Source organism: Lithobates pipiens, unplaced genomic scaffold (assembly GCF_037356315.1).
Source record: "Lithobates pipiens isolate NorthernLeopardFrog02 unplaced genomic scaffold, aLitPip1_a1.2 Scaffold_10, whole genome shotgun sequence".
In the NCBI taxonomy this organism is placed as follows: Eukaryota; Metazoa; Chordata; class Amphibia; order Anura; family Ranidae; genus Lithobates; species Lithobates pipiens.
Window position 1 is genome coordinate 75,931,256 of NW_027507686.1, and position 26,366 is coordinate 75,957,621.

The 26,366-nt window shown below is 44.1% G+C and overlaps 1 protein-coding gene across 2 annotated transcripts in view; it reads right to left on the reverse strand.

The window, feature by feature from the left end:
- LRP5 (LDL receptor related protein 5) overlaps window positions 1-25,722 on the reverse strand; it is a 287,294-nt gene extending 261,572 nt beyond the window's left edge. The window contains exon 1 of one of the 2 annotated variants that reach the window (XM_077455906.1): window positions 25,589-25,722. In XM_077455906.1, coding sequence (XP_077312032.1) covers window positions 25,589-25,646 — 58 coding nt within the window. In that variant the 5' untranslated portion in view covers window positions 25,647-25,722. Of the gene's footprint in view, window positions 1-1,737; window positions 1,903-25,588 lie in introns of those variants that run through there. The other variant, XM_077455902.1, reaches the window with a different exon arrangement.
- Window positions 25,723-26,366: the final 644 nt, after the last annotated feature.

The window sequence follows — 26,366 nt, forward strand, 5'->3', positions numbered from 1 at the left end:
AAAACCCTGCTGCTAAGCGAAGGTCAGATCTTTACATATGTTACATGTTTATTTTGCAGAAGTACATTGAAAATTACAAACAGAAATGAAGATAGTTTGAAAAAATAAAAAGCATTATATTTCAGAGGACTGATGATCACTTCTGACCAAACGCCACACTTTATGTACTATTCAAAATGTGGTGTGAATCCTCATGATTCTCAAAAATGAAACAAATGAAAACCACTCTAATTAATATATACAGATGTGTATTACATATATACACACACACACACATATATATATATACAGTGTGTATGTATATAAATATATATATCTATATATATATATATATATATCTATATCTATATATATATAGATATATATATATATATATAATATATATGTATGAAATGTGATATGTCTGAACTAACAATAGTGCAAGCTCAGCCCAGGGATTCCTTCCTCAGACTGCTTTGATCTTTTCTCCCTCTGACACTCCTGGATCACATACAATCGTGTGTTAGCACCCAGCGATCACAGCGAGGACAGGCACCTCTCACTATCCTATGTGATCTCTATCATTAGATTTACACGTATTCCATCAAACCAGCTCATTATACAGATAGACAGCACATCTGTCTATGCAACCTTCATAGACAAATCAACAACAGCAAGAATAATGCCTAATACAAACAATGAGAAAATTGGACAAAAAAAGTACTGCTTTCAGAGCGATCGTCCAATAATCTGATCGTTAGTACACAGCTTTCAAGAGCCAATCACAACGATGCATGTGAAATGATCTGACAGACAAGTACTAATATTTTTTCTTGTACAATAACAGAACAAACAATTAGTAGAGTATTTGTCCGTAAAGGAATGGAGTGCTCATGCATGCTCCGATACTACATTACAATACATCATCGCGGGAAGTTTTTGACGATTTTTCAGAATTCTAGTAATGTGTTTTCGATTTGAGACTAGCATTAAAAAAAATAAAAAAATAAAAAAAGCGGGACGATCATTTGTCCGATGTTCTCATCGCGTGTACGGGGCTTAAGGCAACATTCACACGGGTGTAACATTTATTGTGTTCTTATTACATTTTTTATTTTTCTGCCACCAAAGCTCCTGCATAACGATCAGTAAATATTTAATATTTATATATTTTTTAAATCGTCCTTTTCCCCCCAATACTTCCATCCTCCATGTAGTATGTGTATGTCCTCAGACGCAGGTTTGGGGGATCTGAGCGCAGTGCGTGTTTCCGCTCCGGTGTGAAAACAACGCAGCTGTGTTCAGATCTGTAAATAAAAGACATTTGTAAATAAGTCTCCTTACAGCCCTGTGTGTGAATGGAGCCCAAGGAGAGCAGCCAGCCCAGGAATGGCAGGGATAAAGTCCCATTGTGTTTTGGAAGTAAAGTGTGAGAAGTGGAGCTGAGACTTGTAATGAAGTGTCCCCCCATCCCCCACCACACAGGAGGCGATGACAGCCCTGTGTGCGATCAATGGACTTCTCAGTGTTAGTAAATACCAGGACAATGCTAGAAGCTACATGTGTGCTGGAGGAGGAAATCCCACACATCCCCCCCCCCCCCCCGTGCACGGGCTCTGTGCCCCCCCCCCCCAGTCATGATGTGACTTGTACATAGTTTACTTTTTATGGCCCTCTGTGCACACAGCCCCCCCCCCCCCCCCCAGCAGCTGCAGCTCTCCCCCCCCCCACCCCCCATGACAGGAGGAGAGCACTCACCCCGGACACAGCACACAGTACAGAGGAGTAGAAGGAGCGCGTCCAGCGGAGCTCCCATCTTCTTCCCGGCCGTGTGTCCCCCTCCCTCCCCGGACTCTGCTCCGGTGTTCTCTCTCACTCAGGCAGCTCCCATCGTCTCGCACCCCCCTCCTCCAATCCCGCCTTCCCTTCTCCCGACTGCGAGGGCACAGCTCCGCCCACCTCCGCACACCTTACCCACTCTACGGCGCCCCTCCGGCTACAGAACACGCCCCCGGGCTCCGATTAGCTAAGAGGCTGTCACTCAACCGCGCCCACTTTACATTGACTTTGTAACCAAGCCACGCCCCCGTCCCAACTTCAACTACTGATATAGAGAAGAAGGTTCCCCGTCCTCCCTGTAGATGTGATCACTTCATAGGGGAGAGCTCAGTGCACAGCCTGTCCTCTGGGGCGAGACAAGAGACTGTTCTCTAGAAGAGGGATGTAAGTAAATGAGGTGAATCTACGATCACATGAACATCCAATCCTCTACAATGGAAGCTTAAAGAAGAACTATTGCCACAACTTTTGTTTAGAGCAAGAGAGGATTATAACCCCTGTCAGATTTTTTTTTCACCATCTGTGTCCCATTGCAGAGATTTCCCTTCACTTCCTGTCCCATAGCCAAACAAGAAGTGAGAGGAAATCCCTGCAAATTAAGGGAATTTCTTGGAGACCCCCAGAACTAGAGATCCGATTGGAAGATTTCCCCTCTATTACTTCTCTGGGGACAAACCAAAATGTGGGATTTTCTTTTACTTTCACTTTCAATGATAAAGGTAAACAGAACAAATAGAGAGGGTGAATCACCTTAATGGGGGCACAGACAGCAATAAAAACCCCACAGGTGCTCTAATCCCTCTTCACTATATACAAAACAAAAAAAAAATGTTGCCTTTAGTTATATTTAAAGGGTTTGTAAACCCTCGTTTTTTTAAATAACAAACATATCATAGTTACCTTCACTGGGCACTTCGTTTTGCGCAGAGATCATCGCCTTCTGGGGTCCCCCGGTGGCGCTCGCAGCTCCTCCCCACATCGGTAAACCCCCTAGGAGAAGCAATCTCCGGGGGGTTACCTTGCAGGCACGCTCCCGAGTCCAGCATTTGCGTCAATGGACACAGAATTCCGGACTCAGCCCCGCTCCCGCATCAGTGGATTTGATTGACAGGAGCGTGAGCCAATGGCTGCACTGTTATCAATCTATCCAATCAAGAGCCCAGAACCCCGGGCAGAGAGGTAGAGCGTGTCTCCGGCGAGGGGACGAAGGGCTCAGGTGAGTAAAATGGAGGGGGGCTGGGGGGGCGGTCAGTGTCAGAAGTTTTTTCACCTTAATACATAGGATGCATTACAATGAATAAACACGACGGTTTACAACCCCTTTAAACAAAACAAAAGAGGCTTTTTTTTTGGACATCAACACATCTTCCTCTTATCTACTAAGCTCAACAAACCTTCACTGTACAAAATAAAAGAGCTTCTTCTACTTTAGGACCCATTCATGTCTGCTCAGTACACTAATGTGCATTTTCTTGGAGCACTTTTCATGTGGCAGTGAATAGTCTGCCCTACACCCAACAAACACCCCACAGAACCTCACACACCTTTTTCGGGTACAGAGCTTGGCACGTTTTTGTACCGCACGTTTTGTCACATGACAAAATGTGTGCCTACTGGCTGCATCAGGGCGCCATTAACCATTTCAGCCCCAGAAAGGACGTCCTTGACTTTGTGGGCATATATATCTGAATGATGCCTGCAGCTACAGGCATCATTCAGATATTGGCTTTTTCAGCCAGCTATTCCCTACACCATAAGAACTATCATAGTGGCTGTTCCGCCGCTTGATCGCTCTTACGGGCAACGGGAGGGGACGCCCCCCCCCTCCTGCCACCCTTCCATCGGTGAGTCGGAGACAGGATCCCCCGGCCCCGGATGGAGATCATAGAGATTTCCGGTGGACCAGATGGTCGCCGGAGTCTCTATGATCATTCGGGGGCTGGGCACGATGTTATGACGTCACGCTCGGCCTCTGCATTTAAACGAATGGCGGCGCCTCGGCTGGGAAGCCAAGATCGTTTTTATTGTTTTTTTTTTATTTCAGGCTTCCCAGCCTAGAGGTGAGATGTGGGGTCTTATTGACCCCATATCTCACTGTAAAGAGGACCGATCATGGCATATTCCTATTCAAGGGCGGACTGATCATTCGAGCACTTGGGCACTGCCCGAGGGCCCCATGCCACTAAGGGGCCCCATCAGGGTTGCCAGCCTCAATAAAACCAGGGACAGTATGTAAAAATCTGTGTTTTTAAAAAAAATCACAAGATTATACCTGCCCCACCTCTCCAGTACCTTTTCAATGTGTGTATCCTGTGTGTGTATACTGTGTGTGTATATTATGTGTCTGTGTGTGTATACTGTGTGTGTGTGTGTGTGTGTGTGTGTATATATACTGTGTGGCCCCATAATCTATTGCCTGGGGGCCCCATAATCTCCTATTGTCCAGGGGCTCCATAATCTCCTATTGCCTGGGGGCCCCATAATCCCCTATTGCCTGGGGGCCTCATAATATTCTATTGCCCGGGGGCCCCATAATCTCCTATTGGTCGGGGGCCCCATAATATTCTATTGCCCGGGGGCACCATAATCTCCTGCCCGGGGGCCCCATGAGTTGTCAGTCCGCCCCTGTTCCTATTACAAGGGATGTTTACAGCGATTTTTGGCAGGACTGTGTCATTGCGGCGGACAGATCAGATACCTAGCTGACACTTTTTCACACTTTTTTGGGAACCAGTGACATTATTACAGTCATCAGTGCTAAAAATATAAATCAACACTGTATAAATGACAGTGCCAGGGAAGGGGTTAACATCAGGGGCAATCAAAGGGTTAAGTGTACTCCCTAATTGTGCTTTCTTATTGTGGAGGGGGGGGGGGGGGAGGTTGACACTGTAATCCATGTTCCTGATTAGCAGAAAAACTAGATCACAGTGTCCATGCCTGGCACCACGACGGTCTGCTTGTGTACATCGGCAGACTGCCCTTCTGACTGCGGGGAGCGATCACAGATGGCCGGCAGACAATGCGTCCGCCAAGCCCACTGATTGTGTCTGCCAGGCCAGCTGATTGGCCCCCCTGTGGCCAATCACTGTGTCATCGCACCTCCGGTGGCACGTGCGTGCCCCCCAGTTTGCTATTGCACAAAATCATGTACAGGTACATGACTTTGCCCAACAGAGACGTCTTGCTGCAGTAAATGCGTTTACGGCAGGTGGTCGGGAACTGGTTAAGTGCCTCATGGCACCACAAGCGCGTTGCGTGTTTTAGTGCGTATTCGCACATTCTGGAAATGTGCACAGAAAGCACTGAAATGTGAATCCATGCTGCTTGCAGAGAAAGTTGCAATGTATCTCAAGCCAAAATATGTTTCTAGGACTTTGGATAAAGTAGAGAATTCCTTCTTTTGCCATCTGTGACCCCATTTTAAAGATTTTCACCAACTTCCTTCCCCAGGACAGGAAGGGAGAAGAAACATGCCAATAAAAACACGTATTAGAGGGGTGAGAGAAGGTCGGTTCTTTTATTGCTGTCTGTGTCTCCAATGCAGATTTCCTTTTATTTCCAGTCACGGTGTCAGAGACACAGGAGAAAGAAGGAAATGGAAATCTCCGCAACGGAAAAAAAGAACTGAAATGTTTTGGCTAGACATACACTTCATGTGATAAACAACCTCTTCCAGGAGTTTCTATTCTCCCAAGTCTAACAATGGGCAGAATTATAGCTCTGGTGCTGCTCTGTGAAGCATTTACATAGCAAAAAACTATTGTCTTTCCGACATTTTTTTTTCGCACGCATTATGCCCATTGGAAATGAACCAAGTAAACCACATACTGCACCTATATAGAGGAGGATTCACACCACATGCAGTCCAGAGCGTTTTTTCTGCATCAAAATCACACGGATTGTAGGTTATAGGACTTCCAATAGCATAGTTCATACAAGTGCATTCCAGTTCCAGAAAAAAAAAAAAAGCAGAACATGCTGCATTTTTTCTGCACTGAACTGTACTGGAACGCAGTAAAACGCATCAAAATGCACCGGAACGCACATTTCCTTATTTAAGGTGAAGAAAAAGAGGGGAAACATGCACCAGGATGCATCAAAAACGAACCAGAAAGCATTAAAGTAAAAAAAAGTGCAAGCAGAAACGCATCCAGATTGCATTTCTACGATGTGAACTGGTCCTAAAGGAGAAGCAGGACCAACGTTCTTTTGGCCCTACTTCTCCTGGGGATCACAAGAGTGCACTGTGTTCTGCAATCCTGTGACCCGTATTCAGTCAGTCAAGACTATGGAGAGATCCTGACTTTATTGTCGGGATCCACCCAGATGCCTGATACCCCTTTCACACTAAGATGGTTTTCAGGCATTTTAGCGCTAGAAATAGCCTCTTAAATAGCGTATTAGCGCTAGAAATAGCCTCTAAAAAGAGCCTGAAAACCGCCTTCCATTCATTTCAGTGTGTCTTTTCACACTGGGGCGGTGCTCTTGTGGGACGTTAGGAAAAGTCCTGCAAGCAGCATCTGTGGGGAGGTTTGGGAGAGCTGTATACAGCGCTCCCAAAACTCCCTGCCCATTGAAATGAACAGGCAGCGCTTCCAAAGCGCCTGAGAAGCGCCGCAACACTAGTGGCCAAAAAGCAGCGCAAAAACACTGCTTAACCACTTAAGGACCGAGCCTTTTTCTGAGATTTGTTGTTTACAAGTTAAAAAGTTTTTTTTTCTAGAAAATTACTTTTTTAACACGCTAGAGAATAAAATGGCGGTCATTGCAATACTTTCTGTCACAGCGTATTTGCACAGCGGTCTTACAAGCGTACTTTTCTGAATTAAAAAATAAGACAACAGTAAAGTTAGCCCAATTTTCTTTTATATTGTGAAAGATACGCTGAGTAAATTGATACCCAACATTCCATGCTTCAAAATTGCGCCAGCTCGTGAAATGGCGACAAACTTTTACCCTTAAAAATCTCTATAGGCGACGTTTAAAAAATTCTACAGGTTGCATGTTTTGAGTTACAAAGGAGGTCTAGGGCTAGAATTATTGCTCTCACTCTACCAATCGCGGCGATACCTCACATGTGTGGTTTGAACACCGTTTTCATACGCGGGTGCTACTCACGTATGCGTTAGCTTCTGCACACAAGCTCGCCAGGACGGGGCACGTTTAAACATTTTTTCTTTCTTATTTATTTTACCTTTTATTTTTAATTTTTACACTTTTCTTTTAAAAAAAAAAATAAATTGTGTCACTTTTATTCCTGTTACAAGGAATTAAAAAAAAAGCATAACAAGACCTCTTAAATATGAGATCTAGGGTCAAAAAGACCTCAGATCTCATATTTACACTAAAATGCAATAAAAAATAAAGAAATACATTTTTTCATTTTTTTTTTTTTTTTTTTAAATGGCCCTTTAAGAGCTATGGGTGGAAGTGATGTTTTGCAATGGTATGGACACAGGTGGGGGCCATCTTCCCCTCACTCGTCTCCATACTCAGGAAGAACAAGGATCCTATTGCCTCCACCACTACCGGCAGCTCTGGTAAGCGGCAGAGGGCACCGGAGCGCAGCAGGAGGGGGGCCCCCTCTCCCGCCGCCGATAAAAGTGATCTTGTGGTGAATCCGCCGCAGAGACCACTATTATCAGCAACCGGACCGTCCGTCAAAGGACAGGATACCAGGGTTATTATGGCAGCAGCTAGATATTCCTCTTCAAATTTAGAACGTATGTCAGCACGTGGCAGTCCAGAAGTGGTTAAACAGCGCTAAAGCGCAGCTAAAACGAGAGGCGCTTTAGCGCTAATGGCCAGTACTCGCAGTGTGAAAGGGGCCAGCTGGTCCCATCCCCCCCACAGCCCGCACCAGTGAGTGCCGCAGGGATAAAGCAGAGAGCCGGTGACCGACAGATTTCTTCTCGCTGATTCCCTTCCCCCAATCTAAGGACTACACAATCTTTTCCCGATACTTCTTTATACCACTAGGTTTTTCCAATCTGAAGTCTTCTGTTATAGAAAAATAGTAACACTGTTGTTATTTGCTGGATGTTTCTTTGTGCAGTGCTTCTTTAAATTTAAATAATATACAATTTCAAATAAAAATTTGTTTGAAAATGTTTGTTACTTAAATATTTGTTTGATTTTCTAATGGTTAATTGGGAAAAACTGACGACCATAGTGGACTGTAGTGGCAAGAAAAATAAAGTGGTTAAAAGGCAAAAAGGAACTACAGTCTGCTGACATAATTTGTAATAAAAACATCTTTGCCATTCTGAAGCTTCCTTCCAACCACTTTGCATATTATTTTATATATAATGTGATTTTGTATTTGCCAAATATGCTGCAGAAATCTCCCTCCACTAAGTCTGGTTGCAATCATTTTAACTGTGGACAGCTGAAGCTGCTGTCTGTTCACTTCCTGGATTTACACAGAGGCACACCTCCAGCTCTGCAGCTCTGATTGGCCCTATTATGACTCATCCCCCCTCCCTCCCAGTAAACTCTCACAAGAGTGAGAGAGAGAGAGAGAGAGAGCTGTAAATTATGTCAAATGCCTAGGCATTTTACCAGACAAGAAACAGAAAGTGGGCTGTATAAAAAAGTTTAATTTTCCAAAATTAAAACAAGGGCAGAGGATTTAATAGATGGAAAGATGAAAAAGTGGTTGAAGTTCCACTTTAATGTATTTCTTGCATTAAGATACGAAAAACATTCCCCTAGCTCTTCTTGTCCCTCTTGCCCCTAAAAACTGAGATAACTATAAACAATGTAACATTTAGTTCTTTTAGATCAAAGGGATGAACTTCTGTCTGCAAATGAGGTCAGTTTAACCACTTCAAGAACAAGCCTTTTTCTGACACTTGGTGCTTACAAGTTAAAATAAATTTTTGTTGTTAGAAAACTACTTAGAATCCCCAAATATATATATATATATATATATATATATATATATATATATATATATATATATATATATATATATACTTATTTATTTATTTATTTATTTATTTTTTAAGCAGAGACCCTAGAGAATAAAATGGCATTTGCTGCAAATTTTTTCTGTCACACTGCTGTTGTGCAGTGGTCTTTCAAACACAATTTTTTATCAAAATATACACTTTAATTAATAAAAAAAAAAACGAACCAGTAAAGCCAGCCCAATTTTTTTGTATAATATGAAAGATGATGTTACGCCGCGAGAATCATGAGAGAATCGTGATCTTTATCGTAAGCAAAAAGAATCGTGATTCTCATTTTAGCCAGAATTGTTTAGCTCTAAAACTCAGTGTGAAGTGATAAGAGAGCAAGCCATTTCAGTAGAGAGAAGCCTGCACAACTCAGCGAGACTGAAGCCAGGACTGGCTGGTGTAAAATATATCAATGCTGTGGAGGAGGTTTTAGAACGGATCTTGGTAAGAGGAACACCAAATATGGTGTCAGTAAACTTCTAACGGGGCTATAGGAAGCACTGACTGTAAATCGCACTGATCTCTAACAGATGCTTGTATAATATCTCGACAGTCTCCTACATTGTGTCCCTAATCGCCAACCACACCTGTAGCATGCCCGCAGGCTCTGACAATCTCATGTAGCATGCCCGCAGTCTCCAAAAAGCCTCTGTAGCATGCCCACAGTCTCTGACAACCTCCTCAACCTCCTGTAGCATGCCCGCAGGCTCTGACAAAATCCTGTAGCATGCCTGCAGTCTCTGACAAGATCCTGTAGCATGCCCGCAGTCTCTGACAAGATCCTGTAGCATGCCCGCAGTCTCTGACAAGATCCTGTAGCATGCCCGCAGTCTCTGACAAGATCCTGTAGCATGCCCGCAGTCTCTGACAAGATCCTGCAGCATACCGCAGTCTCTGACAAGATCCTGCAGCATCACAGGGGGGGTGACGTAGATACGCTCACTGCGGAGGGAGGGGTTTGAAGCGGCTGGCCGGATAGGACGTGCGGAGGAAGAGATAGGAGACGGTCGGAGAGTGAGAGGCTCCGGGAAGCTCCGACGTACTACAGCATGAGCCTACAGATGTACGAGCCTACTCCGGCACCTGCCCGCCTGCCGGCCGGGACACGATAAACTTCCGCCCCCCGCTCCCCCCCCACGGGTCCCCCGGAGGAACGCCGAGAAGCCAGGAGCTTAGGAGGGAGAGAAACACCGGAAAACGAGCTGGGCAACTCTGGAACAAACAGATAAGTTTGATGGCTGTAGTCCGGTGGGATACATTCTATGTGTATAGGAAACATATGTCTGAATGCAAATTGATAAAATAAGCAGCAAATGGCAGGAAATTTTAGATCTGGAAACTCTCAGCTGACTATAAGGCTATAATGCTGATTGATATTGTTGTGGATATCCCTTTCCCTCCTACACTTGGTTTGTTCTCTCTCTGTCAGGAGTCTGTCTGCACATAAATATATACAACTGAATGACGATGAACAGTATGGTAACAGAGGGGGAACTGTATGAAGACCAATACTGTCTGATAAATCTCCCGGCTATCAAACAATAGGGAACTATATGATATACTGTGCAAATAGTAGTCGCAACAGATAACCCAGACGCAGTTTCTCGTGTGTTTTTTTTTTTTGTCCCCTTTTTTTTGTCCCCTCCTTCCTTCTTTTCCATCAGTTGCATAAAACTCAATAATTTGAGGGATGGCCATCCCAGCAGCAAGAAGTAGGAACAGCAAGTATGATAAAATTGCATGTAAAACTCCCTATATTTAAAGCTGTTGGTCAAGGTCAAAGTGGACGGTTTATATGCGCTATATGTGTTTACTTAGGAGGACAGCTCCAGGATATACTGGGGAATAACACTTAGAACAGATAAGTTGGGCAGTAGCCTGGCATTTTTCTCATCTCTCTGTATATGACCTATATTGAAATAACTGTTGAGTGAACGGAAATAAGCAAGAAATCCCATAAGGGATAAAAGTGTTGGAAATAGTTGAGTTGAACACAAGTAGACTATCAACCGGTGGATGCTCATTAAGGTCTCCAGGTGGGATATGGTCAGGAAACGCAGAGGAGCAACGCACCGGACGGATAAGTTTAGCTGCTGCTCAGTACTTTCCCGCGCTTACTTTCTCTTGAATGGTTCTCTGAATGGTTCGATAGAATCTGACGGTGGTGCCACATAATTTAATATTGACTCTCTCCTTTTGTCTCTAAAAAAAAAGGAGAAAAGGTGTGGGTCAGAAATCATTTGCCCCTGACTGACCACAAATTAGGAGGAGAAATATTGACAGAAGTATTAGGCAGACAGACTCAGGGGAGAAAACCGTTCAACTATATCCAAGGGGTATTACCCTGGTAAATAAATTTAAGGGGCAGATCGGAGGGAAATCTCTGTTGTAAAACCATTAGCCGTGGAAAGAGAACGTGAGGAGATCAACAAACTGGGGATACGACCACGGGAAACAAAAAAAAGTAAAATGAGTAGAGCCTCAAAGCAATCCGCTAAGGGGGGCCCCAAGATACCAAAAAATGCCGCCATGGAAAGCACTATAAAACAGTATATGACTCAAGGAGTCAGCCCGAGAGGAGGAGGGAAGGAAAAGGTTCCTCCAAACCACGGGAAAAATAGGGGGGCGGAAAAAACAGCAGGGGAGACCCCAGATCAATCTAGAGATGAATTGACAACAGAGAGCGAGTTGGAACTAAGTAAATGTGAAGATCACAGGATGGATGATTTGGGAATAACAAAAGGGGCCATGAGGGAGATGCTCCAAAAATTGGAGAACTCTATAAGATCAGATATTAGCATGCTAAGAAGCGACCTGGGTCATTTACTAACGAGAGTTGAAGCCGTGGAAGAAAGAACTGAGAATCAAGAACAGAAATTAAACAAAGTACAGACGCAAGTCAAATTAATTTCTCAGAACCAGAGAAGAATTCTCTATCGACTCGAAGACCAGGAAAACAGAAATAGAAGACTAAATCTGAGAATAAGAAATGTCCCAGAGAACAAGAAAGAAGATTCAAGGGAGGTTTTGAAAGATATACTTCGCCCCACACTAGACAATGTAGAGGGGGCACTCCCTTTGTTAGAGAGGGTACATCGGGTCGGGAGGATAGGATCTGAAGAAACAGGAAGGGGAAGATCCCGCGATATTATCGTAAGGTTTGAACATTATGAAGATAAAGCGGAGATCTGGAGGAAATTAAGGGGAAAATCCCCAATAAAATACGCGGAAACAGAAATACAAATCTTCCCGGACCTAGCATTTGAGACCCTTTCCAGAAGACGTCTTCTGAAACCTCTCTTGGAACAGATGAGAGTACGGAACATTAGATACAGATGGGGCTTTCCGGCTTGCCTGTTGGCATTTAAAGATGGAATAACAGCTAAATTAAGCTTCCCTGAAGAATTAAGAGAATTCTGTGAAAAACTGGAGATTCAAACTCCAAGTCTTCCCGGCTGGACAGACGAGCTTGAGGAAATACCCTAAACGTCACCAATCTTAAATGATAAATCAGAAGAGGAAGAGATGGGGACCTCGGGGGAGACAGGGGGGGGGGGGAGAGAGGTGGGGGCATGTGTGAGGTCTGACCGGCCGGGGGGGCAGCCCCATTCCCACCCCTACAAGGAGATACATCAACGTAGGGAGGGAAAGGAGGCATTAGGCGAACCCCACCTTAGAGCGCAAAGACTTAGAAATGGCCAGAGATTGGAGGCCAACTGATAAGTCGAGGGCCATAGGATGGCCAACACAGGGGGGGGGAAGGGGGTGGGGGAGGGAAAGTGGGTTATGGGGGGGTGGACGGGGAAGTGGGAGGTAAAGTGGGTAAGGGGAGGGAAGGGAAGGGAGGGAGATGTCAGTAGTGAAACCCTGCGGGGGAAAAAGAGGAAAAAAAAATAAAAAGAGAATATGGTCAGAATTGAGAATATAGATAAAAAGAAAATGGAACTAAACTTTCTGTCTTATAATGTCAGGGGGCTTAATACAGCAAAAAAGAGGCATAAAATCCTAGTAGAATTAAAACAGCTAAAGGCAGAGGTGATTTTTCTTCAGGAGACGCATATATCACATACGTCAAGGAGTAGGCTTTACTCTAAAGACCATCCGAAATGGTACTACGGGGATACGATCTCAAAGAGGGCAAGAGGAGTAGCGATAGGATTCGGGAAAGATATTCGATTTACCGTAGAAGGAAGAGAAGCAGATCCAGAAGGAAGATACTTATTTCTGAAAGGAAAACTAGGAAATATTGGATATACATTGGCTAATATTTACTCCCCAAATAAAAATCCTATAAATTTTTTGAGGGGAATATTGACCAAAATACAAGAATTTAAAAGCGGCCATGTAGTCAAAATGGGAGATCTGAATTTTTGCCTAGATCCCGTACTTGATAGCTCGTCCCGAGTGCAGGGAAGGAGTAGTACTCAATTAAAAAGGTTAATTCAAAACCTAAATAAAAACCAGTTAGTAGATGTATGGAGGGCACAGCACCCTAAGATAATGGACTATACATTCTTCTCCCCAGCACACGGGACGTATTCAAGGATTGATTACATTCTAGTAGAACACAGAGCCCTAGAGATGGTACTGGAAACAAGCATAGAAATAACAACACAGTCAGATCACGCGCCTATAAAAATGAAAATGCAGATTCCCGGACAAAGTAAGTGTGCCTCTAGCTGGTGACTAAATGATACGCTGATTCTAGATAAGGAGGGGGGGGGAAGCAGTGAGTAAGGAATTAGAGAAGTACTTTCTGATTAATGAGACCGAAGGAATCTCCGGGCGGGCTCTGTGGGATGCTCACAAAGCGTACATTCGAGGGATCTTGATCGCACGAGGCTCGCAGAAAAAAAAAGAACGCATAGAAAGGAGTAATAAACTCAGAGAGGAAATATTCAGAATAGAACAACAACATAAAAAGGGGTTTGCAGATAAAAAGTTATACCAAAAATTAATGACCAGGAGAGAAGAACTACGGGGGCTAATGGAACAAGAAACCAAAAAATATTATAACCAGCTTAATAAAATAAGATATCAAGATGAAAATAAACCCACTAAATATTTAGCTAGGATGCTTCAAAAGAAAAAAGCCATGAACTACATAGAGAAAATCCAAACAGAAACCGGGGACATAGTATACTCCTCAAAAGAAATAGCCGAATCATTTAAAACATATTACAAGAATTTATATGCGGTAAAAAATAATTCAATAAATAAAAAAGATAAACCAAAAGAAATTGATAATTATCTAAACAAGGCGAGACTCCCCAGGATTAGTGAAATTGATAAAGAATATCTAGAAAATCCCATAACGGAAGCAGAAATAAACGAGGCACTAGCGGAATCAGCCCCTGGGAAAAGCCCTGGACCAGACGGTCTGACAATTAGCTATTACAAAAGGTTCAAAAATATTTTGACACCGAAACTCTGTAAGTATATGAACGGGATTGGGACAGAGTACGCTATGAGTAAAGAGGCGTTATCTGCATCAATAACGATCATACGAAAAGAGGGAAAAGATGAGACCAAGTGTGCCAGTTATAGACCAATATCACTCCTAAATGAGGACATTAAACTGTTTGCTAAGGTGCTAGCAAAAAGAATGAAAAAAGTAATGAATATATTGGTACACCCGGATCAGACTGGGTTCATACCTGGAAGAGAGGGAAAAGATAATGGGGTAAGAACCTTACTGATTCTATCTCAGAGGAAGAAGACGGAACCCCCGGCTCTGCTATTGTCAACGGACGCCCAAAAGGCTTTTGATAGAGTCGATTGGGAATTCATGTTCCAGACAATGGATAAAATGGGCATCGGTCCTAGGATGATCAGATGGGTTAAAATGATGTATGATCACCCTACAGCGACTGTAAACATCAATGGGTTGCCCTCCTCTTCCTTTGAGATGGAAAATGGGACCAGACAGGGATGCCCACTCTCACCCCTTCTTTTTGTGCTCTTGTTAGAACCCCTACTCGCGACAATCAGAAACAATCCGGAAATAATTGGAATTAAGGCAGGGCAGGAGGAACATAAACTTGCAGCATACGCAGACGACGTACTGTTTTATGTAAGTAACCCTGAAGTCTCTCTGCCTAAGATAACAAAGGCCCTGGAGGAATATGGGAAACTATCAAATTTTAAAGTTAACCAAACAAAATCTGAAATCCTTAATATAAATGTAGGTCCGCTGGAAACACAATCAATCCAAGAACAGTGTAAATTTAAATGGACTAAAGACCTGAAATATCTTGGAATAAAATTGGCAAATACCCTGGATAAGATATATCGCTTAAATTTTATCCCTCTATTAAATGAAATAAAAACTGAACTCAGAAGAGCAAGTAATAGACCGATCTCGTGGATAGGTCGAATAAATGTGTTTAAAATGTTTATTCTCCCAAAAATTGTATATAAACTCCAGATGTTGCCGATTGACATTCCTTCAAGTTACTTAAAAATAAAAATCAATAATGAGTAAATATATATGGAACAATAAAAAACCCAGGATCTCCCACGGGGTATTAAAACAAGAAAAAGGGAGGGGAGGATTAGCGGTCCCTGATTTACAATATTACTACCATGCGGTAGTTCTATCAAGAATTGTCGAATGGGTGAAAGGGGAAAAAAAAGAGGAAAAAAGATGGGTAAACTTAGAATATATATATTAGAGGTCGACCGATATATCGGATGGCCGATATATCGGCCGATATTTGCCGTTTTTTAAATAATCGGCATCGGCCGATTGTGCTGATAAAAAGCCGATTCTACAGCGGGACTTTGAAATGACTTCTGTAGGAAGTCAGTGTAAGTTGTCTGAGTCGTCATAGCAACACTTTCCTCCTCTCTGGGCAGGCTGCCAAGAAAAGAACTAAATGATACAATGTTTACACTTCTGAATGAATGAAGTCATCTCAGTGTGTAGAAGTTCTCAGTTTAACCATTTAAAGACTAAATCTTTTCTGACACTTGTTGCTTACAAGTAAAAATCCTGTATTTTCTGCCAGAAAATCACTTAGACCCCCCAAAAATGATATATATTTTTTTAGCAGAGATCCTAGGGAATAAAATAGCGGTTGTTGCAATATTTTATGTCACACGGCATTTGCACAGAGGTCTTTCAAATGCATTTTTTTGGGAAAAAAATACACCATTTAAAAAATAAAAATAAAATAAAAAAACAGTAAAGTTAGCCCATTTTTTTTTGTCCAAAAGTTTTGACTACCCGTTTTTTATTTAATATATAGTTTTTTTCTTTTTTTTTAATCTAGATCATACATACAAGTAAACTGATTGGAGGTTTGTTTTGTTTAATAAATGTTTAAGTGTAAGAAATTTTCTGTATCACTTATGAAGACTGCTTTCACACTGGAGCGGGCAGGCGTTGATGATAAAACGCAAGTTTTAGCGGCTCTTTACCATCATTTTAGCGGTGCTATTTGGCTGCTAGTGGGGCACATATAACCCAGCTAGCGGCCAAGGAAGAGGTTAAATGCGCCCATGAAGCACCGCTGCCAAATCGCATTGCATGCGCTTCGGCAGTGGTGCCCATTCATATCAATGGGCAGGAGTGGTGGAGGAGCGGTATACACCACTCCAAACGTGCTGCTTGCAGGACTTTTTTTTTTAAGATCCTGTCAGCGCATCGCCTCAGTGTGAAAGCACTCTGTCTTTCACACAGACTGCAGGGGAGCCATTTTGCAGGCACTTTACAGGCGCTATTTTTAGCCCAAAAGCGCCTTAAAAAACGCCCCAGTGGGAAAGGTGTGTTAGATCAAGGGGGATTAAAAATAAATAAATAAAATAAAATCGGCCTAACATATCGGCCCAAAAAAATCGGCATCATATATCGGCTATCGGCCGCCATGATTTCTAAATATCGGCATCGGCATCGGCCAGAGAAAAACCCATATCGGTCGACCTCTAATATATATAGTAAAGCACAATTAAATAAGATAATATGGAACCCACCAAAAAAGAGGGCACTAGACATAGACACAAATAAGTTAACACAGATTGTATTGAAGATATGGGATAAGGAGTACAAAAGATTAAATGGACACTATAATTCACCGTTGATAACTTTAAGGCTAGGTTCACATTGCTGCGATGCGGGAACGCCGCGAATCCGCGGCGTTTTCCCGCATCGCATACCTCCCGCCGGCAGTTCACACTGCCCTATGCGGACGGCTGGGGGTGTCAATGTTATGTTAATGACACCCCCAGATCCGTCGGCATATCGCAGTGCGATCTGCCGACTCGCACAGGAATCGGATCGCATGGTGTGAACCCCCATGCGATCCGATTCCGTTGCGGACCCAAAAAAGGGTCCCGTGCGAGTTTGCTGCGGGACCGCTGCGAGTTCAGCCATACTATCTGTATGGCTGAACTCGCAGCGCTACGGAGATCGGATGTGATTTGCTGTGCGAATCACATCCGGTTCTCCCCCCGCAGCGGTGTGAACCCAGCCTAAAAGACAACGAATACTTCCCCCCTGGTAGAAGGGTGATAGGAGGGAACTGGATAAGATTTGAGGGGTCACAAATAAAAGATATAATTAAAAAGGGGAAACTTCTTTCACATGAAGATTTAGTGCACATGGGATTTATGAGAAGGGATAGGTGGCGATACCTCCAGCTGACCCGTTTCATTGAAAAATTACCCCAGCCGATTAGATCTGAAGAGGATCTGACAGGTGTGGAACAACTATGTATGGCCGACAGAGCAAAGGGTATAATATCAAAGTTATATGGGCTATTGATACGGACTAGCTGGAAAGAAACGCCGCCATATATAAATAAATGGGAAAGGGAACTGGGGTCACAAAAGGGTAAAGAAACAATAAATAAAATATTGAAAATGACACACTGTTCGGCAAGGGATAATAAAACAGCTGAGATGAACTACAAACTTATCTCCCGTTGGTATAACACTCCGGATAAGTTATCTAAATATCAACAAGGCAGGACCGCCGAGTGTTGGCGGGGTTGCGGAAAAACAGGTACCATGACACATATTTGGTGGGAGTGTGCCAAAATTAAGGTATATTGGGAAAAGATTCTCCAAATGATAAAAGAAATAACTCAAACAACATTGAAATCAGACCCCTGGATTGTACTTTTTCATGGTACGGAGGGCGGGGTTAAACAATATCAGGATACAATTATCCCGCACTTATTAAACGCCGCGAAAAAACTGATCCCTAAAAAATGGCGAGAGGTGGAGTGCCCAACAACATGGGAGTGGGTAGATGCGGTGGAGGAAATATATAATATGGAAAGCCTGAGTTTGAGAGAAGAAGAGGAAAGGGTAACATTTGTAAAAAAATGGAGAGGTTGGAAACAATTTAAGCGAGACTGGAGTTACTCCGCGCAATTAAGAACATAAAGACTAGGATATTAGGAGAAGGGACACTACTGACATGGGGATAAAGGGAGGAGGGGGGGGGCAGTATAACTTCAGTGAAAAATTGGGAGTAAGATGTAAGAATAGTTTTAAGAATATGAAATAAAAGTCTTATAAACATTTTTTATTAAACTTTATAAACAAGTAATAAGAAAATAGCCACAATGATGTGAAGATTAATTTTAAGAGACAATAATGAACGTCGAGTTGATTTACAGTCTCAGATGAAGATTCGCTGACGTGGCAAAAAAATAAAAAATTAAAAAAAAAAAATCCTGCAGCATACCGCAGTCTCTGACAAGATCCTGTAGCATACCCGCAGTCTCTGACAAGCTCCTGTAGCATGCCCGCAGTCTCTGACAAGATCCTGCAGCATGCCCGCAGTCTCTAACAAGATCCTGTATCATGCCCGCAGTCTCTGACAAGATCCTGTAGCATGCCTGCAGTCTCTGACAAGATCCTGTAGCATGCCCGCAGTCTCTGGCAAGATCCTGTAGCATGCCCGCAGGCTCTGACAAGCTCCTGTAGCATGCCCGCAGGCTCTGACAAGATCCTGTAGCATGCCCGCAGGCTCTGACAACCTCCTGTAGCATACCCGCAGGCTCTGACAACCTCCTGTAGCATGCCCGCAGGCTCTGACAAGCTCCTGTAGCATGCCCGCAGGCTCTGAAAAGCTACTGTAGCATGCCCGCAGGCTCTGACAAGCTACTGTAGCATGCCCGCAGGCTCTGACAAGCTCCTGTAGCATGCCCGCAGGCTCTGACAAGCTCCTGTAGCATGCCCGCAGGCTCTGACAAGCTCCTTTAGCATGCCCGCAGGCTCTAACAACCTAATGTAGCATGCCTGCAGGCTCTGACAACCTTCTGTGGCATGCCTGCAGCTTGACAAGCTCCTGTAGCATACCCGCAAGCTCTGACAAGTTCCTGTAGCATGTGCATAGGCTCTGACAACCTCCTGTAGCATGGCTGCAGGCTATGACAACTTCCTGTAGCATGCCCGCAGTCTGACAACCTCCTGTAGCATCCCCACAGTCTCTGACAACCTCCTGTAGCATGCTTGTAGGCTCTGACAACCCAATTGTCATACTTTGTGACATTTAAGAGTAATAGAAACAAAACTAATTATGAAAAATTATAATTACTATATATATATATATATATATATATATATATATATATATATATATATATATATATGACCATGCAGGATCATGCAGTGAGAACGGGTAGATCTGACATTCTCAAGTCATTCTATATGATTAGCTTCACATGTATACAATTAAAACACATTATTATGCAGATACTTAGCAGTATGCACAGCATATCTGTCAGTGTAAGGCTGGCCATACATTATACAATTTTATTGTACAATCCTTTTTAGATCTAACATCAACTATGTAGCACAAGGGACTGCCTGATTTGATAGTACTTGAATTTTTCAATTTTAAGATTGGTCTTCCTATTACATAGTTTTAGTAAATGAGATTGTACAGCATATGGCCAGCTTAACTGTCAAAACTCAGCAGTGCCAAGACAACACAACAAACATAATAAAAACAACATCTATAAATCCCACATGTTTTGTCCAGCACAGCACTAAATAATGGTAAAATACAAGTATACTAGATCTGAAGCAGCTGTGTATAGTAACAATCAGCTTCTAGCCTCAGCTTGTTAAGTTGGGCCCCTTCACCCCCTTAGCGCTGACAGTGGGCAGATATGCGGCCTCATGGAACTGGGTATTTATCTGTAAGGTCTTTGTGCTGGCACCGCGACACACAGCGCGAGCCGAGTCTTGTACCGGTGATGGGGACCTGGAGCTTTAGTTATTACCTGATTGCTGCAATAGCCTCTGATTGGCCATCACAGTAATCAATCACTGTGCAGGCTGCCCATGTCTTTTCTTTCTCTTCTGAATGGAGAGAAAGATACATGGTATCTCCTTGCAGGAGAGAAAGATAGAAAAAATAATAAAAATAATAAAGGAAAAAAAAATAGCTAGATGAAGGTTTGATGTAGGTCAGTGCCAGAGTTAGGGTTTAGTGCAAAGGTAAGGGGCAAAGGTCAGGGTCAGTATATTTTGGGTAGGATTTTTTTTAAACAGTATTTTTTAAATTAGTATCAGTGTGTTTTAGGTAGGATTAAAAAAATGCGCAGTATTGTTTCTGGGCTGTACTGCGGGTACAAACAACAACATACACATATGTGGAATCACTGTGATCATCAGGAGCAGGGGAATTTATTTTGGGTTGTAGATTATGGTAGTAGCAAGAAATATACAGGTAACTTTTAAAAATAAAAAGTGTTTTTCGTTTTTTGGGCCAATTTTCCTTTGAAATAAATAACTAAATCAGGAGCGATCCATTACAATTTACCACCCACAGAAAAACCAATTTGTCCTAAAAAAAAAAAATTTCTAAAAACACAACAAGGTGTAATCCATCTGGATGTACAGAGGTAGTTGCAATGATATGTACAGTTTTACCAACACAGGTCAAAGTTACAAAATTGTGTTCAGGCATTAAGATCTGTTTTACCCTCAGTCACTAAGGGGTTAACAACGGCTTTCAATCAGCTCTACCTGTCAGTTTTTCAAATCTGACTGAAAGCGCAATGCAGGTCCAAAGCTACAATGAGAATATCGGACGAATGATCGTCTGTTTTTTTTTTTTTTGCTTGCTAGTCTCATATCGAAAATGAAGACGTTACTAAAATTACGAAAATTCGCATTCAACAGAATTCAACTTCGGAAGTGATGTCTTGTGTTGTATTGTATTTTTGGACGAATACTGTACTGAATCGTATGATCTGGTATCGAACAAGAACAATTTTCGTGTTTGTCCCTTTGGATAATTTCAGATAAACTGTCAAGAACGGATCTCCAAAGCCGTGTGCTAACGATCAGATTATCGTACGATCACTTTGAAAGCGGCGTTTTTCACCTGATTTTCTGATTGTGTGTGCTAGGCTTAAAGCAGAGTTCCACCCAAAAATAGTTACATAGTTACATAGTTAGTCAGGTTGAAAAAAAGACACAAGTCCATCCAGTTCAACCACAAAAAAAAGAAATAATAATAATATAAAAATGGAACTTCTGCTTTAAGGAAAGGTGACCCTCTGACATGCCACATTTGGCATGTCATTTTTTTTTGGGGGGGGGGGAGCAGATACCCTCTCTATAGAGGGTTTCTGCTCCCACTTCCTCCCGGCATACCACCGGAAGGGAGATCACCTCTCTCCCCTCCCTCTCGGCAATCATCTGGGACATGTGACAGGTCCCAGATGATTGCCCGGCCAGTCACGGCGCGCAGCGTGGCTCGCCCATTCACAGTGCATGCCTGGCTGTGAAGCCACAGCCGGTCGCCCACAGTGACAATGCCGGCTCCACAGAGAGGAGGGGGAGATGAGCGGGGCTTCGTTCCCTGCATCACTGGACCCTGGGACAGGTAAGTGTCCGATTATTATTTTTATTTTTTAAGTGGAACTCCGCTTTAAGGGCAGGTGGCTCCAGATGGGTGTGCATCCCTTTCCACCTACCTCAGAGTTGGTCAGGTTCAGACGTGATGGATTGGAGGAGCCCTGGTGTAAACAGACACAGAGGCCACTTTACATCCAGCAGCCCACAGAGTCATCACTATTCTGCCAACAATTGTCAAAAGTGGGTGAAAAAATTAACAAAATGTGGATGTCACAAAAGTGACATACGTCCCATGGAGATTTGATCCAGCTGGGGATCTGTACACGGACCCCCACGGGAAAGGAGCATAAATCATTAAAAATAATATAAGCTAGGCCGCGTACACACGCGCGGACTGTTCGCCCAACTTTGTCCGTCCAACAGTTTCGGCAAACAGTCCGCTCAAACTTAGCATGGACGGACATGGCCACACACGACGGACGAACAGTTTGCTGAAACCGTGCGCGATGACGTTTCGGCACGCACGACGGATCGAAAATTTCGACGTCCAATACACTGCAATGCAACCTTCCGACGTGGAAATCCTTTCTGAGCATGCGCGAGACTTAGTTGGCCGAACAAGCCTACACACGAGCGAACAGTCCGCTGAAACCTTGTTTCAGCGGACAGTTTTTCGGAATTTCCGTAAGACCTTGTTCGTCCAACTGTCCGCTGAAACTGTCCGCTGAAGCCCCACACACGAGCGGACTGTCCGCCCAAACACTGTTCAGCGGACAAGGTTGGGCGAACAGTCCGCCCATGTGTACGCGGCCCTAGAAGCTGATTGGTTGCCATGCTCGGCTGCTCCAGATTCCATCTGCTCCAGTCTTAGTACATTCTGGTTTTCAAAAGAAAGCAGGAAACACCAGGAACCCGCCACAAGAGGACCTGTCACTGATCACAGCACAGAGAGCGTATAAGGAAAGCTGACAGAATAAACCTCTGCCCTGCATGTCATCAGTGGAGCCACACTGCCCACAGGCGGGATCACACCACGTTGTGGCATGAGTGGACTACAAAAGATGCTAGACTTTCCTGTGTTAGTAAACATCATCAGAACAATCATATAAACCTTCATCCAATCTCCTCTATTTCCCAAACACACACAATGGACATATTCATCGGGGCTCATTCACATACAGATATGAAGATTTTCTGCATAGAATGCAGATCCATCAAAAACCCATGCACACTGTTTTCCATGTATTCCAATGGCCCTAGTTCACACCAGTGCAGTCAACAAAATTAGAACATGTTGTATTATTTTCTGTATGGAACGCAGGAAAACGTGTCCTAAATTGAGATGAAGGAAAAAAAACGTGAGAAAAAAGCTTTTAAACGCACCAAAAAGTGTGTAAATGTGCATGCAGAAATGCATCCCAAATGCAGAAGTTGTGATGTTACCTGGCCCTAATGGCTGCATGCATGCACACATAAACTCTGCAGACATGCATGGCTCCATATGAAGCTGTGTTGTTTTTTTTTTTGCATGCCTCTAAACGCATTTTTGTCTAAAGACGCAGCTCTGTGCACAGCCCCACTGATTCCCATAGCGCTGTGTTTACTGCATACAAAACTGTACGCTGCAGCTGCATGCATCTAAATGTGACTTTTAGGGCCCATGCCTTCTAGGCAGCAGCAAAAATGGCAGAGCTGCTGACAAAAAAAATCTGTTTAAAAAGGCTTGCATGAAACATATCGGACATGCGTTTAGGAGTTTTTAAGCATTTTTCCCCAAAACACTAGAAGAAATACACTTAAAAACGCTTGACACGCATAAACGCTGTGTTTAGATACATCATGCATTGTTTCTGCTGGAAAGCTCTGCTCAAAATGCACTTGTGATGGGGGGTTATTTTCAGCTTGTAAACGCTCCTCTACAAATATAACTGTAAACGCCCAAATGTGCATGGACACAGACTAACGACGAGCTGCTTCTACAGGCTGAGAGAGAAACCGCCAAACGCCTGTATATGAAGCATTTTTTTATGCCCAGTGTGCACAAGGCCTTTAGATGCCTGTGTCTCAGCCCTTTGGGGGTCATTCACACAGAAGCTCAGCCCCCATGCAGTGACCAGAACTGTTTGTTTACTTTTCTACTGCCACGGAGGTGACTGCAAGCCTCCAGCACAGTGGCTAAGTGGTTAGCACTTCCACCTTGCAGCACTAGGATTGCTGGTTTGAATCCCAACTACGGCAGTACCTCTCCCTGCGTGGGTTTCCTCGCATGCTCCAAAAACTGGGAGGTTAACCGCTTGCCAACCAGTGCATGACGATATACAATGGCACGGCTGCGCAAATGAGCATACAGGTATGTCCCTTTTAAGAAGCGTCATTGTGGGCATGCGCGCACGCCTGCTGCGTGCTCGGTGACCATGCCCGCGAGTGTCCCGTGATCATGTCACAGAACCGCAGTACGAAAAGATGCATTTCTCCATTCTGCCTAGTGACAAGACCAGGATCTACTGCTCCCTGTCATCGGGAGCAGTGATCGCTGTCATGTCTGGGGTAGCCCACCTCTCCCACAGTTAGAATCACTCCCTAGGACACACTTAACCCCTTGAACACCCCCCAGTGCTTAACTCCTTCCCTGCCGGTGTCATTTACACAGTAATCATAAGTATTTCTATGTAGAAGTGAGCCTGATTTCGCACATTCCAGCTTTAGTAAATAAACCTCATTGTGTACTTAAAAGTGGGGTATGCCTGTAGCACAGTTTCAAAGCTGTGGGTCAGTGCGATTTCAGGTATGATTTTATGCATAGATACCTATGCAAGTCGCACCTGAAATTCAGCCGCACTTGAAATTGCAAAAAATGGTGCAGGAAACTTTTTGTTCAAATCGGTACGCCACCGCAAAGTTGGAGTCGCAACGATTTGAACGGTTCCATTGCTAACAATAGGATGCGATTTGGACCTGTCAAGTCGCACCAGGGGCTAAAAACTCATTCACATAGGCACTGCGTACAGCAAATCGCTTCATACACAGCGCTGGAGGAATCAATGAGTCCATACACACTGCTACAACCTGTGAGGAGTTTAGCGCGGTCCCCCCAAAATAAAAGAAGAAAGCTGTCGGCTGACCAATAGGGCCGTTTATACAGGCATACCCCACTTTTAAGTACACAATGGGGTTTATTTACTAAAGCTGGAAAGTGCAAAATCAGGCTCACTTCTGCAAATCAGCTTCCAGGTTTTATTACCAAAGCTTAATTGAACAAGCCGGGGTTAGAAGCTGATTGGTTTCTATGCAGAAGTGAGCCTGATTTTGCACTTTCCAGCTTAGTAAATGAACCCCATTGTGTACTTAAAAGTGGGGTATGCCTGTACTGCAATCCCTGCATGCACGTTATCATGTGTTCTGACGCGTTGCCCTTTTTGATGCGTCCCCCCTCCATCTCTTTTTTTCATATCAATTCAGGACACGTGCGTTCTGGTGCGTTTTGTTGCGTTCCATACAGAAAGAAATGCAGCACATTCTGCTTCTGCGGACTGCGTTCAGCCGTATACAAAAACAGTAGGACAGAAGTAGCTGCCGGTTTTTTTACGTGAGTATTGTAAACGCGAGAACGTACGGCGAATATTTTACGCAGATCTTCCATCTCTGCCAGCAAGAACGTTTCTTTCACGCAGAAAAGAGACGAATGAGCGCTGGCGCAGGACACGTGCGAGGGGCTCAATCACTGTCATTTACAGGACTCATACGAAGAGGATTCACCCGCAGTGAATGTCACACCATGGCAGCCCCAGGTACACAGTCCTCATACAGAGTCCCGGGCTCCATGTGACACTCAGTGCCCCCCCCCCCCATCAGTCATGATGTGACTTGTACATAGTTTACTTTTTATGGCCCTCTGTGCACACAGCTCCCCCCCCCCCCCCCCCCAGCAGCTGCAGCTCCCCCCCCCCCCCCACCCCCCATGACAGGAGAAGAGCACTCACCCCGGACACAGCACACAGTACAGAGGAGTAGAAGGAGCGCGACCAGCGGAGCTCCCATCTTCTTCCCGGCCGTGTGTCCCCCTCCCTCCCCGGACTCTGCTCCGGTGTTCTCTCTCACTCAGGCAGCTCCCATCGTCTCGCACCCCCCTCCTCCAATCCCGCCTTCCCTTCTCCCGACTGCGAGGGCACAGCTCCGCCCACCTCCGCACACCTTACCCACTCTACGGCGCCCCTCCGGCCACAGAACACGCCCCCCGGGCTCCCATTAGCTAAGCGGCTGTCACTCAACATCAACCGCGCCCACTTTACATTAACAACTATAATGCCATATAACCAAGCCACGCCCCCGTCCCAACTTCAACTACTGATAGAGAGAAGAAGGTTCCCCGTCCTCCCTGTAGATGTGATCACTTCATAGGGGAGAGCTCAGTGCACAGGCTGTCCAATCCCAGCCTCTGAATCCTCCATTCACTGACCACATACAGAATGCAGATGAAGCACAGGGGTTGATTTACTAAAGGCAAATAGACTGTGCACTTTCTAAAGTGCAGTTGCCCCAGAGCTTAGTAAATGAGCTGAAGCTCTGCTGACTTCCATCATCCAATCATGTGCAAGCAAAAATGCTGTTTTTTTAAAGTAGTGGTAAACCCTCAGTAGCAAGCACCTACAGGTAAGCCTAAATTAAGGCTTACCTGTAGGTGCTTGCAATATCTCCCGAACCTACACGGTTTAGGAGATATTTGCACAAAAGACTGTACCAATGTCTACAGCGCATGCG